The sequence below is a fragment of the Megalobrama amblycephala genome, linkage group LG21, assembly GCF_018812025.1.
Source record: "Megalobrama amblycephala isolate DHTTF-2021 linkage group LG21, ASM1881202v1, whole genome shotgun sequence".
NCBI lineage: Eukaryota > Metazoa > Chordata > Actinopteri > Cypriniformes > Xenocyprididae > Megalobrama > Megalobrama amblycephala.
In genome coordinates, this window is record NC_063064.1 from 2,153,247 (window position 1) to 2,169,040 (window position 15,794).

Genomic DNA, 15,794 nt, shown 5'->3' on the forward strand with positions numbered 1-15,794 from the left:
CACAAACCCTGTTGGATGATAGAGCAAAAAGCAGCAGAATGAAACACAAGTAGATGCTAGCTAAAAGCATTGCTGTTGATGTCACGTGACTAATACCATATATAGAAACTTTATTTTTAGGTCTGTTGAAGCCAGATGAGCCTCTGAAGTAATGTGAGGGTGTGAAGAGCTGCTGAATCACCTCAGATCAATGAGAACAGAGTAACTGGAGACCTGTAGATCAGCTAATACACATTAAAGCAGTGTGTGGAAGGGTTCAATATGAAGACTTCATGGCTGTGAAGATTCAAGTCACAAACCATCACAGGCGTCCAAACCAGCTCGAGCTGAACCTTGAACCTTCTTTTTATTGCAATCATTTGAACAATGAACAACAATGAACATAACATATTAATTACATCAAATCAAATGTTATGATAAACAAATATAAAAAGAAGAGAAAGCAGCAAGAAATCCACAATAAGTACAAAAGTTATAAATTATTCAAAGAGTAGATTTGAGGCTTTGAAATAATTAAGTTTTGTTCTGCTTTATTTATTTTAATGTATACAATTAGTGACCTATTTCTATTTTAAAATTAGCAAAATTAGTTTTTTCCCCTCTTCATTTATATTTTTGGCTTTTTTTTTTTTGCCATATAATGAGTAAATTCACAATATATCAAATTTTGAATGTTTTGACCTCATTACAAATGATGCAAAATGCTTTCATTTTTATTGCAAATTATAATATTAATGACTTAATGAAATATGCATGACATAAGAAAAAATCATGGTTTTGTCAATCATAATGACTAATTTTTTAGATGAAAAGTTCAAAATTGTCACAAAAAGTCATAATTATGACATAGAAAGTTAATTTCGACTTTAATTCCATTAAATCAATTATGATTTAGTATGTCATAATCTTGACTTTTTATGTCAGTTATGATTTACTAAGCTATGTCATAATTTTGACTGTAGCTCATAAATGATAATAATCATGACTTTTTGTCATAATTTCTAATTTTATGTCATAATTATGACGTTTAAACCCATAATTTCGACTTTTCGTCTCATAAATATGACTTTAAGTCAGAATTTCTACTTTTTAATGTCATAATTTCGACTAAAGCACGATTACGGAAATGGGCTTCATAGAAATCCTGCTGAACTGAAAGAAAACTCAATAAAAGTTCAATCTCTTATTGAGGTGCAGTTTTATCTCTCACCACTAGATGGTACAAAAACACCTTTCGAAAAACAGTTTTTGCGTTTACTTGTGATGTCATGATCATTTCAAGAGGGCTTTCAAAGTAATAATAGTTGTCTTTTTTATTTCCTTTTATTTTTGGAACTTCTGTATTTGGTGCCTGTTTTTTGTAATGTTGGTACAAGTTCTATAATAATAATAATAATAATAATAATAATAATAATAATAAAAAACTTAAACAAAGGTCGTGAAGCAAGTAAAAAAAAATTGTAATAGTTACTAGTTAGCTCCATGAGTATAATATATTTTTTTTTAATTAAATACAAAATCTGATTTCAACAAAATGTCATAAACAGGTTTGATTTGTCATCACTTGCCGCGCCGGAAGTTGTCCAGTGTAGCAACACGTCATATTCGTGCGTCGTGCGCGCTCACCGTTGAGTTCACGCAGGATTGAACATCTGAACCACAAACATGGTAAAATAAATATTCTCCTTTAGCTAAAAGCTTTTTAGTGATCATACTTGTATTAGAATAAAGATGAAAGTATTGTGAAAATACTTTACAAACAACCAGATTTATAAACAGACTCGAATCTGATTCTTATATGGTTATTATTATCAAGTACAGTATGGTGTGATATTGCAGCTAATCGTTAAAATGAATCTTCAACACGTGATTTCTGACAAAAAGCTGCATTTGTTGAATATGATTATACGTGTGAGTAAATAAATCAACTATTTCTGTTGTTTATTTTTAGGCTCGAAATGCAGAAAAGGCCATGTAAGTGTCTTCTTTCATATTGAAATTGAAATGTTGTTTTTTATATATATATATATATATATATATATATATATATATATATATATATATATATATATACACACATACACACATTTTAAATATATGACTGTACTCTTCTAATCGTGCAGGACGGCGTTGGCCAGGTTTCGTCAGGCTCAGCTCGAGGAGGGAAAGGTGAAGGTGGGTTCATCCATACAGCGCACATTATCATCTCAATACTGATGTGATGAAGGCTGCGATACGGATTGTGTTCACCAGATCATGTGACATATTCACAGGAGAGAAGACCCTTCCTCGCCTCCGAGTGTAATGAGTTACCCAAAGCCGAGAAGTGGAGGAGACAGGTCAGGACGTCACATTCAGAGTCACTACTGGCACAAACATATGAACTGTATTTGGTTTAACCATCATTTTCTTCCTCTTCTAGATCATCAGTGAGATTTCCAAGAAGGTCGCCCAGATTCAAAATGGTGAGAATATGTGATGAAGATCGCTGTAAGGTGAGATGCAGATCACTGACTGACCTCTGACCCTCTTCCTCAGCTGGTCTGGGTGAATTTAAGATTCGGGATCTGAACGATGAAATCAACAAACTGCTCCGAGAGAAAGGACACTGGGAAGTGCGGATCAAGGAGCTCGGAGGGCCGGACTATCGGGTAAGAGCATATATAAGTGCTGTTACGGTTGATTTATTCATGTCAGAACTAATGGAGACTGATGGGTGCTGTCATGAACTCAAATATCATTCAGTATAGTTTTAGTAATAGTTTGAATTAGTTTTTTATTTTCTAATTCCATTTTAATTTTGTCATTTTTATTAGTTTTTGCTTTTTTAAAATGTCTATTTAGTTAAATTTTTATTTTAGTTTTAGTTTGTTATTGTAGTGCATCAGGCTAAACTACATGAAAATGAGAAATTTTGCCTTTGCAACTAGCTGAAATAAATTGTTTTTTGTATATTTTATTTTATTTCAGTTAACATTCATTTTAGTGCTGCTTGATTATAGCGAAAATCATAATCACGATTATTTTGGTCAGTATTGTAATCATTAATATATTTCACACGATTATGAGTGGGCCACATGACCTTATATGAGTAATTTATTTAACGATAGTGATATATATCAAGTACTTTTACTTCACTACATTATAACACATAATATTGTACTTTTTACTTCACTACATTTCATAAAAACTTTGTTTCTCATTGTGAACTGGCGAAATCGCCACCTGCTCCGAGATGCTACAGCAGTGTCTGATTCATGAACGAACTGATTATTTTCAATCAACCTGTTAATTCACACTGAATGATTCATTCGTGATCTGATTCAACTCACTGATTCAATTGATTCGGTCAGAGCAAATCTCCGGTTTGTCAAATAAATCTGTTGTAAAAGGCTGAGTTGGTTAAAGGGTTAGTTCACCCAACAACAATTCTGTCATTAATGTAAGACCTTCACTCATCTTCAGAACACAAATTAAGATATTTTTGATGAAATCTGAGAGCTTTCTGTCCCTCCATTGACAGTCCACACAACTACTTTGACACTTCAAAAAGTTCATAAAGAGATTGTAAAACTAATCGATATGAATTGAGCGGTTTAGTCTGAATTTTCTGAAGAGACTCGATCGCTTTATATGATAAACTCATTTAATTTAGGCTTTTATTCACATATAAACACTGAATGAACCTCATTGGTTCTCATGGAAGCTCAAACATGCTTTGAGAATCTACTGTCTATGTGAGATCGCATGATCACTATCACAAATTTAAATTATTTCTGTAGTAGCCAAAAAATAGTGCACAATCGGAAATATTTCGTGTTTTACATCGTTTATTTCAGATTCTTCAAGGATTTTTTTCTGTTTACTTCTATATTGAATAAAGATTCTCAATGTGGTCAGACTTCTGAACCTCACCTTATGGCAGTGTTTCATACTTGAGTGATATATTTGTGTTCAATAGAGAGTGGGGCCAAAGATGCTGGACCATGAGGGTAAAGAGGTGCCAGGAAACAGAGGATACAAGTATTTCGGTGCCGCAAAAGACTTACCTGGAGTCAGAGAGCTGTTTGAAACTGAGCGTAAGTTCAGTCACATAATATCTGATCCAGATCTGATGAATGAATTGCTGGTTTCTGCTGGTGTGTGATTTATATGTTGTAGCTTTGAGCTTAATAATGTCTCTGATGTCTTTCTGTCAGTATGTTTTCTGTGTGTGTTTTAAAGGTGCCATAGAACCAGTTTTTACAAGATGTAATATAAGTCTAAGGTGTCCCCTGAATGTGTCTGTGAAGTTTCAGCTCAAAATACCCCATAGATTTTTTTTTTAATAGATTTTTTTAACTGCTTATTTTGGGGCATCATTAAATATGCGCCAATTCAGGCTGCGGCCCCTTTAAATCATCACGCTCTCCGCCCCTCGAGCTCTCGACTATAATACAGTGCATAAACAAAGTTCACACAGCTAATATAACCCTCAAAATGGATCTTTACAAGATGTTCGTCATGCATACTGCATGCATGCTTCGGATCATGTGAGTATAGGATTTATTTGGATGTTTACATATTGATTCTGAATGAGTTTGATAGTGATTCGTGGCTAAAGCTAACATTACACACTGTTGGAGAGATTTATAAAGAATGAAGTTGTGTTTATGAATTATACAGACTGCAAGTGTTTAAAAATTAAAATAGCGACGGCTCTTGTCTCCGTGAATACAGTAAGAAACGATGGTAACTTTAACCACATTTAACAGTACATTAGCAACATGCTAACGAAACATTTAGAAAGACAATTTACAAATATCACTAAAAATATCATGATATCACGGATCATGTCAGTTATTATTGCTCCATCTGCCATTTTTCGCTATTGTTCTTGCTTGCTTACCTAGTCTGATGATTCAGCTGTGCACAGATCCAGACGTTAATACTGGCTGCCCTTGTCTAATGCCTTGAACATGAGGCTGGCATATGCAAATATTGGGGTCGTACATATTAATGATCCCGACTGTTACGTCACAGTCGGTGTTATGTTGAGATTCACCTGTTCTTCGGAGGTCTTTTAAACAAATGAGATTTATATAAGAAAGGAGGAAACAATGGAGGTTTGAGACTCACTGTATGTCATTTTCCATGTACTGAACTCTTGTTATTTAACTATGCCGATGTAAATTCAAATTTTTAATTCTAGGGCAGCTTTAACCTGTACAACATACACAGTGTTTAAACCATCCCGTGTCTTACCTAGGGGCGGAAAGTTTCCGGAAACTTTCCACGGGAACTTAACCTGGGGAATTTTGGAAATAACTGTTTGAAAACTTAACAAGAATTTATGGCAATTTACAGGAATTTATGGGAATTAATTGGAAATTTTGGGAAATTTATAATATTTATATAAAATGTGTCATATAAAAACAAATATAAACATTTTGTTTGATCATAACATGAAATAACAGTTATTTATTTTTTTTCATTCAATTAATTCTAATTTAGTAAATATGTCAAATATATTTTTATTGCAGCAATTGTTATGTGTTATTTCAGTGTCACATGATCCTTCAGAAATCATTCTAATATGATGATTTGATAGTCCGTTATTATCATTGTTGGAAACAGTTGTGCTGCTTCATATTTTTTGGAACCTGTAATATAACTTTTGATGAATATTCATCATATGATGAATAAAAAGTTAAAAAAGCTAACAATACAAATCTTTAATATCACTTTTATCAATTCCACACATCCTTGCTGAATAAAAGTATTAATTTCTTTCAAAATAAGGAAGAAAAAAATTACTGACCCCAAAATTTTGTACGCTAGTGTATATTGTTGCAAAAGATTTCTATTTTAAATAAATGCTGTTCTTTAAATTATTCATCACTGAATCCTGAAAAAGTAGGTTATGAAAGGTTATAAAAAATATTAAGCAGCACAACAGTTTCCAACATTGATAATTGATTAGCAAATCAGCATATTAGAATGATTTCTGAAGGATCATGTGACACTGAAGACTGGAGTAATGATGCTGAAAATTCAGCTTTGATCACAGGAATAAATTACATTTTTATGTTTATCAAAATAGAAAACCATTATTTTAAATTGTAGTTATGTTGCACAATATTACTGTTTTTTTCTGTATTTTTGCTCAAATGTGCATGTTATGGAGGAATGCACAGTGCATGCAGGGGGTGTGTCCTCAATAGCCCTGCAGTAAATATTGTGCTGTGTGTGATTGAGGAATGTGCAGGGTAAAAATTAAACTAAAATTGCATTAAATACACTGCGTTCCAAATTATTATGCAAGAGACAAATCAGTAAGATTTCTGTACAATAAACATTCAGATTTTAGTTTTTCTAAGAAAATGTTTGTTTGTTTATTTATCCATGTCTTTTTACATAACTGGTATCAAAATAATTTGCCAGATCTATGGAAACCCTACTTAGAGGTTGTTCCACATTATTAAGCAAGTCACAGTTCTCATGCAATATGGAGAGGAAGAAAGATCTTTTTGAAGATGAAAAGCATGAAATGGTGCAATGTTGTGCAAAAGGCATGAAAACAATTAATATTGTGTGAAACTTAATGGAGATTATCGAATTATCATAAGATTTGTGAGTGATTTAGAGCACAGCAGAACTCGGTCAGATAAAGGCAAATTGAGGAAAGTTCCTGTCAAAAAAATGAATTCTATTAAAAGGGCAGCTATAAAAAAAGCCAGTGTTGAGCAGCAAACAGGCATTTGAAGCTTCTGGTGTCTCTGGAGTCTCAAGAAGCTCTCCATGCAGGCTGACAGTTGTGCGTAAAGATGCACTTTAGCCACTCCAAACCAAACCTCACAAATATGGCGTTATTTTACTGTCAATTGTCGAGAGCACACTATTGTGACGCGAGAGCATATCAATGTAATGCGCGAGTGCAAATCTGTCCGCTCGCGCGCGGATTTCCTTTGCTCTCGCGCAAATCTGGACGCGCGCGCTCAAATATACAGTGCTCTCTTATGAACTGCCTCTCCTCTCGCTCAGATATTGCGTGTGCACGCTCAAACGTGTCCTGCGCGCTCAAACTGCACATGTGCGCTCACGAATCTCTCCGTGCTCTTGCAGAAATTAATTTGCTTTTGGATTAAATGCTGTCAAAAGTTAAAAACCTTATTGTAAAATGTTACCTATTATTTTTTTTTTTTAAATTTCAACACAAAACGTATGACCACAATAACTTTAAGAAACATTTTTTGTTTGTTTGTTTAGATAAATAGGGGTTTGACCTGTAATGTGATGCAGTTAGACTAGGTTACATTTGATAAATATTATTAAATTGTGAATAAATAAAATACATATCTTTGTCGAAAGAATTCCAGGCGCAGTTCACTCTCAGCCAATAAGATTCCATGTAGCATTTTCATGGATCAGTCGTCTCTTCTGATTGGTTTATAACTTTTGACAGCGTTTAATCCAAAAGCCAAATTAATTTCTGCAAGAGCACGGAGAGATTCGTGAGCGCACATGTGCAGTTTGAGCGCGCAGGACACGTTTGAGCATGCAGGAAACAGTTTGAGCGTGCACACGCAATATCTGAGCGAGAGGAGAGGCAGTTCATAAGAGAGCACTGTATATTTGAGCGCGCGCGTCCAGATTTGCGCGAGAGCAAAGGAAATCCTCGCTCGCGCATTACATTGATATGCTCTCGCGTCACAATAATGTGCTCTCGACAATTGACAGTAAAATAACGCCATACACAAAGAGAAACATTTACAGTGGGTGTAGAAATACATGAAGACTCATTTTTACATAGTTTTATTCACTGACTAATGCCGTACTACAATGGATGGTCTAAATGGATGGATTTCTGGATGGTTGGTGAATGGCCACCACGTTCCAACAAGACTGTGACGTCAGCAAGGAGCTGACGGGTGATGATTTGTGCTGGATTATTGGGAAGTGAAATGGAGGGTATTAAAATGACTTTTGCAAGATATGTGGAGTTCATAACTGGCCATTTTCAGCTATAGTATAAAAAGGAGGATAGTGCATAATACAATGCACTATTGTACAATGCACTATGCACTATCCCATGCTGCAAAAAAAACACCACAGCAATAAAACTGTTTGAAAATGTATTTCTACACCCACTGTAAATGTTTCTCTTTGTGAGGTTTGGTTAGTGGTGTCTAAAATGCATCTTTACGCACGACTGCCAGCCTGCATGGAGAGCTTCTTGAGACTCCAGAGACACCAGAAGCTTCAAATACCTGTTTGCTGCTCAACACTGGCTTTTTTTATAGCCGCCCTTTTAATACAATACATTTTTTTTGACAGGAACTTTCATTAATAAGCCTTTATCTGACCGAGTTCTGCTGTGCTCTAAATCACTCACAATTCTTATGATAATTCGATAATCTCCATTCAGTTTCACACAATATTAGTTGTTTTCATGCCTTTTGCACAACATTGGACCATTTCATGCTTTTCATCTTCAGAAAGATCTTTCTTCCTCCCCATATTGCATGAGAACTATGACTTGCTTAATAATGTGGAACAACCTCTAAGTAGGGTTTCCATAGATCTGGCAAATTATTTTGATACCAGTTATGTAAAAAGACATGGATAAATAAACAAACAAACATTTTCTTAGAAAAACTAAAATCTGAATGTTTATTGTACTGAAATCTTACTGATATGTCAATTGCATAATAATTTGGAACGCAGTGTATGGTTGTTTTAACCAAAATTATGCTGCAAGATGTTTTTTCAACTACATTTAAGTACCCTGTTATAGGCTAACCTGCAATTTTGCAAATTCCCTGTTTATTCCCATTAATACCCGTTAAATCCCATATATTCCCGTTAATTCCCATGGAAAGTTTCCAGCTTTGAAAATTCCTGGCATTTTGCAACCCTACGTCTACCTGACGTCTATCACTTTGACTTGTCTCCGTTGCAGCTGTACCGCCACCCAGAAAAACACGAGCTGAGCTGATGAAGGACGTTGATGCTGAGTATTATGGATATAGAGATGAAGACGATGGTGTTTTAGTGCCTTTGGAACAGGAATATGAGAAACAAGGTGGGGCAAGGTCCGACTAAACACTAGAAATACACATTAAATCAGTGACTATGTTTGTATTCTTGATGTTTTTAATTACGATTAAGCTGATAATGTAAGAAGGGCTAATGTTTTCTCACTTAAAGAAATCATTCAGCCAAAAATGAAAACTCGTATACATTTATTCATTTAGCAGACCTGTGTTTTGGGCTCCTCGTGCCTTTAGACGAGCAGATCCGCCACGAGATCCGCTTCATTTAGACCGTAGTAGACGCTCACGCACACTTTCAGATGAAGCGCTGCATTGTGTGTGTGTTCGCTCTGGTACAGTTGTGGCATTGTGTGCTGATAACATTTCCTGACATGTGTTTCCCATTTGTGTCTGTTTAACTGAATGCATGACATGCGGCAGGAGGTTTGATGCGACTCATATGAAGCGTAACGCGCACCTGACAGTCCAGTGACCTGAAGTCACATGACAGCTGCATTCCACCTCAGATTCATTCACACGTGAACATTGAGGCCTGATTAACATTGCATAGTTCAAGTCGGCTTTATTTCTATAGCTTCACAGTGATGGAGAGGACATTAATGATGCAAACAGACAAACTCTACACAGTTATTGAACTGAACTGAATCTCAATTCTTCAGCTCAAGTTCTGTTCTCTTCTGATAGTGTCAGCGCAGTCAAATCTTTATTTAGGCTTCATTGTAGTATCTTGTGTGTTTATATATAAAGTGATATGTGCCGTATAGTTTCTGCAGCTGTAGGAAGAATCTGCTGTCATATAATTGTTTTTCTCATTCCGCCCCCTCTGAGTTAGACATGATGTTTAAGTATAAATCCTGATTTGTGTTTTCCTTGGCAGTCATAGCAGATGCTGTTGAGAAATGGAAAGCAGACAAAGAGGCTCGATTAGCTGCTGGTGTAGGTGTGAAAGACCTGGAAGAGGAGGAGGAACACATTTACGCTGTCAGAGATGAAGAGGTGAGCATCTCCATCCAGCCGACTTGGATTATTTTCATCAGTTCAGATTCATTTGATCTTTTTTATGTATTTTTGAGCAGTCTGATGATGAAGCGGGAGAGCAGATGGAGGGAGAAGATGGTGCGCAGTCATTTTTCGCTCATGTTCCTGTTCCCTCGCAGAAAGAGGTTTGTTTCACTTCTAATTGAGTTCATGTGAGCTGCACAAAACGAGTGTGATTTTGGAGCCTAGCTAGAAGGAATCATCAAAAAGGAGAAAAAAGCACCGTAAAAGTAGCCCATGAGTTAAAGGGTTAGTTCACCCAAAAATGAAAATAATGTCATTAATTATTCACCCTCATGTCGTTCCACACCTCTAAACAAATTAAAACAAATTAAGATATTTTTGATGAAATCCGATGGCTCAGTGAGGCCTGCATAGCCAGCAATGACATTTCCTCTCTCAAGATCCATTAATGTACTAAAAACATATTTAAATCAGTTCATGTGAGTACAGTGGTTCAATATTAATATTATAAAGAGACGAGAATATTTTTGGTGCGCCAAAAAAACTAAATAACGACTTATTTAGTGATGGCCGATTTCAAAACACTGCTTCAGGAAGCTTCGGAGCATAATGAATCAGCGTGTCGAATCATGATTTGGATCGCGTCATACCGCCAAACTGCTGAAATCATGTGACTTTGGCGCTCCAACCGCTGATTCGACACAAAAGATTCATAATGCTCCATTATAATAATATAATTATAATGGATTATATAATGGTAAAATAATGCAGCAGTGCTTTTTTCGTCATATTTGTTCAATGGCATAATTCGTATAATTCGTCTTCGAAAACACGATTTATGGAATCACTTATTAATGTTGATGAACGCAGATCTGCCATAAACAGAGCATTATACCACATTCCAAATTATTATTCAAGTGACATTTCAGTAGAATAAACATTCAGATTTTAGTTCTTCTAAAGAAAATGTTTGTTTATCCATGTCTTTTTAGATAACTGGTATCAATCTCAGACACAATAATTTGCCAGGTCTATGGAAACCCTACTTAGAGGTTGTTCCACATTATTAAGCAAGTCACAGTTCTCATGCAATATGAGGAGGAAGAAAGATCTTTCTGAAGATGAAAAGCATGACAATGGTGCCAATGTTGTGCAAAAGGCATGAAAACAACGAATATTGTGTGAAAACTGAATGCAGAATATTGAATTATCATAAGATTTGTGAGTGATTTAGAGCACAGCAGAACTCGGTCAGATAAAGGCTTATTAATGAAATTTCTTGTCAAAAAAATTACTTGTATTAAAAGGGCGGCTATAAAAAAGCCAGTGTTGAGCAGCAAACAGGCATTTGAAGCTGCTGGTGATATCTAACTGGGTGATCTGTTTACTTACTTTTTTTTTCCCATTGACGCCATCATTTGTTCAGTCAAACTGACGCGCGGAACGCGCACGTCAACAAGAGGCGGGATTTATCGCACAAACCAATCATAACCAATTACACCTAATCATAGCGCGATGGAGACATTGCCTCCTCTCACGTGACTTTCCCCCATTCATTCTCAATTACCCCCCACAAAACCCACCGCACGCTACAGGGGGTCTAATGGTTTTCTATGGTTTTCTATGAGAGCTAAGGGGCCGTTCACACAGAACGCGTCTTTGCGCAGCATAGAACGTGAGAGTCTCGAGACGCGCATTTGAGACGTGATGCAATAACGACAATAACGGAAATAATAGAAATAGGCAAACTGCAGAATTTACAGATACAAGTTTTGACATGGAAAAAAAGATAAAATAAGATAATAATGAGCGCCTCCTCCTCCATGTTGCCATTATATAAAACAGTTGTCGTGCCAACTCGCAACGCTTGCCCCGCCTCCAAGTTCTTCTGATTGGTCCACTGTTTTGGAACTGACATTGATGAGCGGCGCTGCGTGTAAAAGTTGAAATTCTTTTAACTTGACACGGCGTCTTAAAAACGCGGCAATCATGTGTGAGGCGCTGCAAAAGACGCGAGACGCGAGCATAACGGTCATGCACGTCCGTCAAGCGCGTGTTTACATAGAAAAACAATGGGAAAGTAGCGCATTGGAATAGAAAAAACGCGTTCTGTGTGAACGGCCCTTAAGGGAGGCATGAGTTCTGCTGTAACTTTACCTGCGGGTGTCGCTGTTGGGCAGTGTTCCTTAAGAAATACGAGTGACTTGCGCTCTTTTTAATGTCATAATTTTGTAATATTTGTGTTTTATATGTAATATGGATTATTTTTTCATCCTATTTTTTTTTTTTTTTTTTTTGAGGAGGCACTGCCTCTTTTGCCTCCTCGGAGGAAATGCCCCTGATCAGAATTTATTCGGCAAATGCATTTCCATCTCCCGTTATTCGCATTAACTCCTTTTCGCACAAGTCAAAAACCACCTCAAGCGAGCATAAAATCTTCTTTGCGAATTAAGGAATTTTTTCAGAAATTTGGCATTTCCATCACTTGTTTCTGATGTGATACTTCAAAATGCACATAAAAACAGGGTGATGGAATCATATCTACTGTAGCTTTTAAATCATGGCCAATTTGACATCAGCTGTGTTTCAATCCACCTAATATCTTATCCGATAAGAAGACGTGCACATGGAAACACATTTACCGAAAAAATACCTCAATGTGCAACAAAACCCTCGCGGGACCTCAGCCGAGGACATGACAGTGTTTATTGTGTTTCGTCTGACGCTCTGAGACAAAACTCAATCATGGTGGAGGAGAAAAGAGCCTGATTAAAGCAACTTCCATTTTTATTACAGATATTTTGCGCCATTTTCCCAAGAAGTGATGATTTTGTTCTCTTGAACACATGGGATGGAAATGTTAAATTCACAACTTTGGATGGAAACAGCTAATGATACTAAAATAACATGAAAAATTAGGATTCTGTGCTGCTCCTTTTAATACTGAATCACAACATGTAAACAATCCTAAAAAGCTGATCAAATGATGTTCTTGTCAATCCCAGATTGAGGAAGCCCTGGTCAGACGGAAGAAGATGGAGCTGCTGCAGAAATACGCCAGTGAGAGTTTGATGGCGCAAAGCGAAGAGGCCAAAACGTTACTTGGATTATAGAGGGATCAGCTGGGTTGAAACGGGTTCATGAACAATCTTCAGCGGTCACGCATCTTAATGTGAGCGTTGAGTCCAGAGCGGTGTCATTAGATGATAACTGACACTGACCATTATTTGATCACATCTGCTTTATATGAAACAGATGTGCTTGAAGATGCTTAAGTTTTGGTTATGGATCTTATAAATGTCACATGTGCTTGTCCGGCTTGACTTGGTCAGTATGATGCATATGAACTGCACAGTTAATCTCATTTAAGCTGTCCGTTTTATTTGTCATTCGGACCGTACTTTAGACAATATTGTTGTTATTGGGTGTAATTATACAGTAACTGTCTCACACTGATCATGTCAAATTATGTTTTACATGCAAGTATAAACTGTAGGGCTTTCTTTCAAATGACTGTTCATTCGTCCTTCATTTGTTCCACCTGTAAAAGCACAAAAATCTCTGTAAATATTTTGTATGCCTTCTTGGACTAGTAAACTGCTTTTTTACAAAACTGTTTATATACTATTAATATTCTTTCTGTGTAAATGGTTTGAGTATTATCTATTCACACACAAGTATCTGATGAGACACAGATCGGTTCATGTGACCAGCCAGACTGAAGTTACTGAAATAAACCAGTCACATTTACACTATCAGGACTAAATCTAATATCCTGCTCGCCCAAAATGCCCTTTTTCTGCAGTGCATGTAATGCAGGTCTTGTGTCTTTTTTTTATTTTCTTATCTAGAGATTTTACATTTCAAAATATATAAATTTAACTGGCTCTTATGACAACTGTTGCTGTTTGTACATCTTTAGTGTATATAAAATTAACTATTATTATTATTAGTAGTAGTAGTAGTAGTAGTAGTAGTAGTACCCAATAGCAACTGCATGACATGGTTGGTCATGTGATGTTCATTAAGGGTGGCTTTTTCTAGAGGACTACATCATTTTAATGAGATTTCTCAGAAGTGCTGGTCTTTTCTGTGTAAAACAATTGCAGAAATACTGAAGGCACATTTAAAGTAACTTTGCAGTAAAATATTTCTTCACATCATAATTTATCAGAAACATTTTTTTTTTGTATTTATTAAAGAAACATGATAATGTACAAAGTTTCAGGAAAACATTAAAGGTGTAGTAAGCGATTTCTCATATTTGAAATCGCCAAAATAAACACGTCCCTACCCAAAAGATCACACCCCTATCTTGATGACTCCGCCCCTAAACACAGGCCCCTCCCCCCATGAGTGGACATGATTGGCTGAGATGTGTTTTGGCGCTTAGTCTGATTCACTCAAACGGTACGCTCCAAACGGGATATATCGCCCTCTGAAGGGCGTATTGATATATAGCCGTATTGAAGGGTCGTTCCAAACCGAAGTGCTCAAAACTGGCCACTTCAAAGGGCCCTTCGAATGAAGGATTTTGAAGGGTACAACTGATGGACACTTCGGGCCCCCATGATCCTTTGCACAGGGAAGTTGTTTGACGTCACAGAATGGGTACAGGAGGCTCGGAGTTCGATTTTCCCTATAAATGCATGTATAATATTTTTCTATACTACTGTTATATTTATACGAGTTAGATTTGGTACATTATTATGGTCAAAACGACATTGTACTTAAATAAAAATACTTTACAGCTCCCTTTATCAGTCCATTAAAATGTTTCAAATACATAGACACAATATACAATATGGTGCGATAAACCAAAAATAAATAAATAAATAAACTAACGGAACGCAGGGACCGTCCCTTTAAGATGAGTCATTTCATTCGGCGGCCATCTTTGAAACGCCTCTCATTCATTCAAGTGCAGCTCCATCTCTTTGAATAGGGAAATATCAAATTCTGCAAAGCTGTTCGCCAAGCTTTCGATTAAATTTCAAATTTGAAATCAATGAATCTTACAACACGTGTCTCATAAATGTTGTTTCTAAACGCTCGCATTATGACAAAAACGACATTTTTCAGGCTGCGCATGTGCAGTTCTAAGTGCGCATCGCTCTGACTGTTTCTATAGGAACCGGAGCTTCCGCTGCAGTGACGCGATGACTTTACCAATCAGCGATTGGCTCTCATTTAGAAGGCGGGACTTATTCCGCCATATTGTGCATTCTCCCATTCATAATAATACGATTACACCTTAAGATTCTTTCAGCTGCAAAGAAACATTCACATGAAACAAATGGAAACATTAATAAGCAGATTAAAGCAAACTAAACCTTATCAATAGAGTCATTACAAAAATTCTCATATTGATTTAAGAATCTGTCACATTTTATATTACTAGTTAAATAAAAAGATTTGAGAAGCGAGTCAAAACCTCACAAAATGCAGGAAAGTGAGCTTGAAAAATTTGTTTATGGATAAATAAATTGACCAAACAAAATAAAGAACATGAGTATATAGTCATTGGACTTGTTTGAAGTTTGAAGAATGGGCAAAAAAAAATGTATTTACGTTTATATATATATATATATATATATACAGTACAGTCCAAAAGTTTGGAACCACTAAGATTTTTAATGTTTTTAAAAGAAGTTTCGTCTGCTCACCAAGGCTACATTTATTTAATTAAAAATACAGTAAAAAATAGTAATATTGTGAAATATCATTACAATTTAAAATAACTGTGTACTATTTAAA

The 15,794-nt window shown here is 36.0% G+C and overlaps 1 protein-coding gene across 1 annotated transcript; it reads left to right on the forward strand.

The window, feature by feature from the left end:
* The first annotated feature begins 1,572 nt into the window (after positions 1 to 1,572).
* Positions 1,573 to 13,650, forward strand: isy1 (ISY1 splicing factor homolog). Its single transcript, XM_048173335.1, has 11 exons — positions 1,573 to 1,668; positions 1,952 to 1,974; positions 2,124 to 2,175; positions 2,274 to 2,339; positions 2,423 to 2,465; positions 2,539 to 2,651; positions 3,962 to 4,079; positions 8,942 to 9,064; positions 9,913 to 10,031; positions 10,112 to 10,198; positions 13,043 to 13,650. The coding sequence occupies exons 1-11, from the start codon at positions 1,666 to 1,668 to the stop codon at positions 13,148 to 13,150; spliced, it is 855 nt and encodes a 284-aa protein (XP_048029292.1). The 5' UTR covers positions 1,573 to 1,665; the 3' UTR covers positions 13,151 to 13,650.
* The last annotated feature ends 2,144 nt before the right edge of the window (positions 13,651 to 15,794 follow it).

Excerpts from the sequence above, each read along its gene's own strand:
- isy1 (XM_048173335.1), top strand. Across the intron at positions 2,176-2,273 it reads TCGAGGAGGGAAAGGTGAAG|GAGAGAAGACCCTTCCTCGC; the intron begins GTGGGTTCATCC and ends ACATATTCACAG. Across the intron at positions 2,340-2,422 it reads CCGAGAAGTGGAGGAGACAG|ATCATCAGTGAGATTTCCAA; the intron begins GTCAGGACGTCA and ends TTCCTCTTCTAG.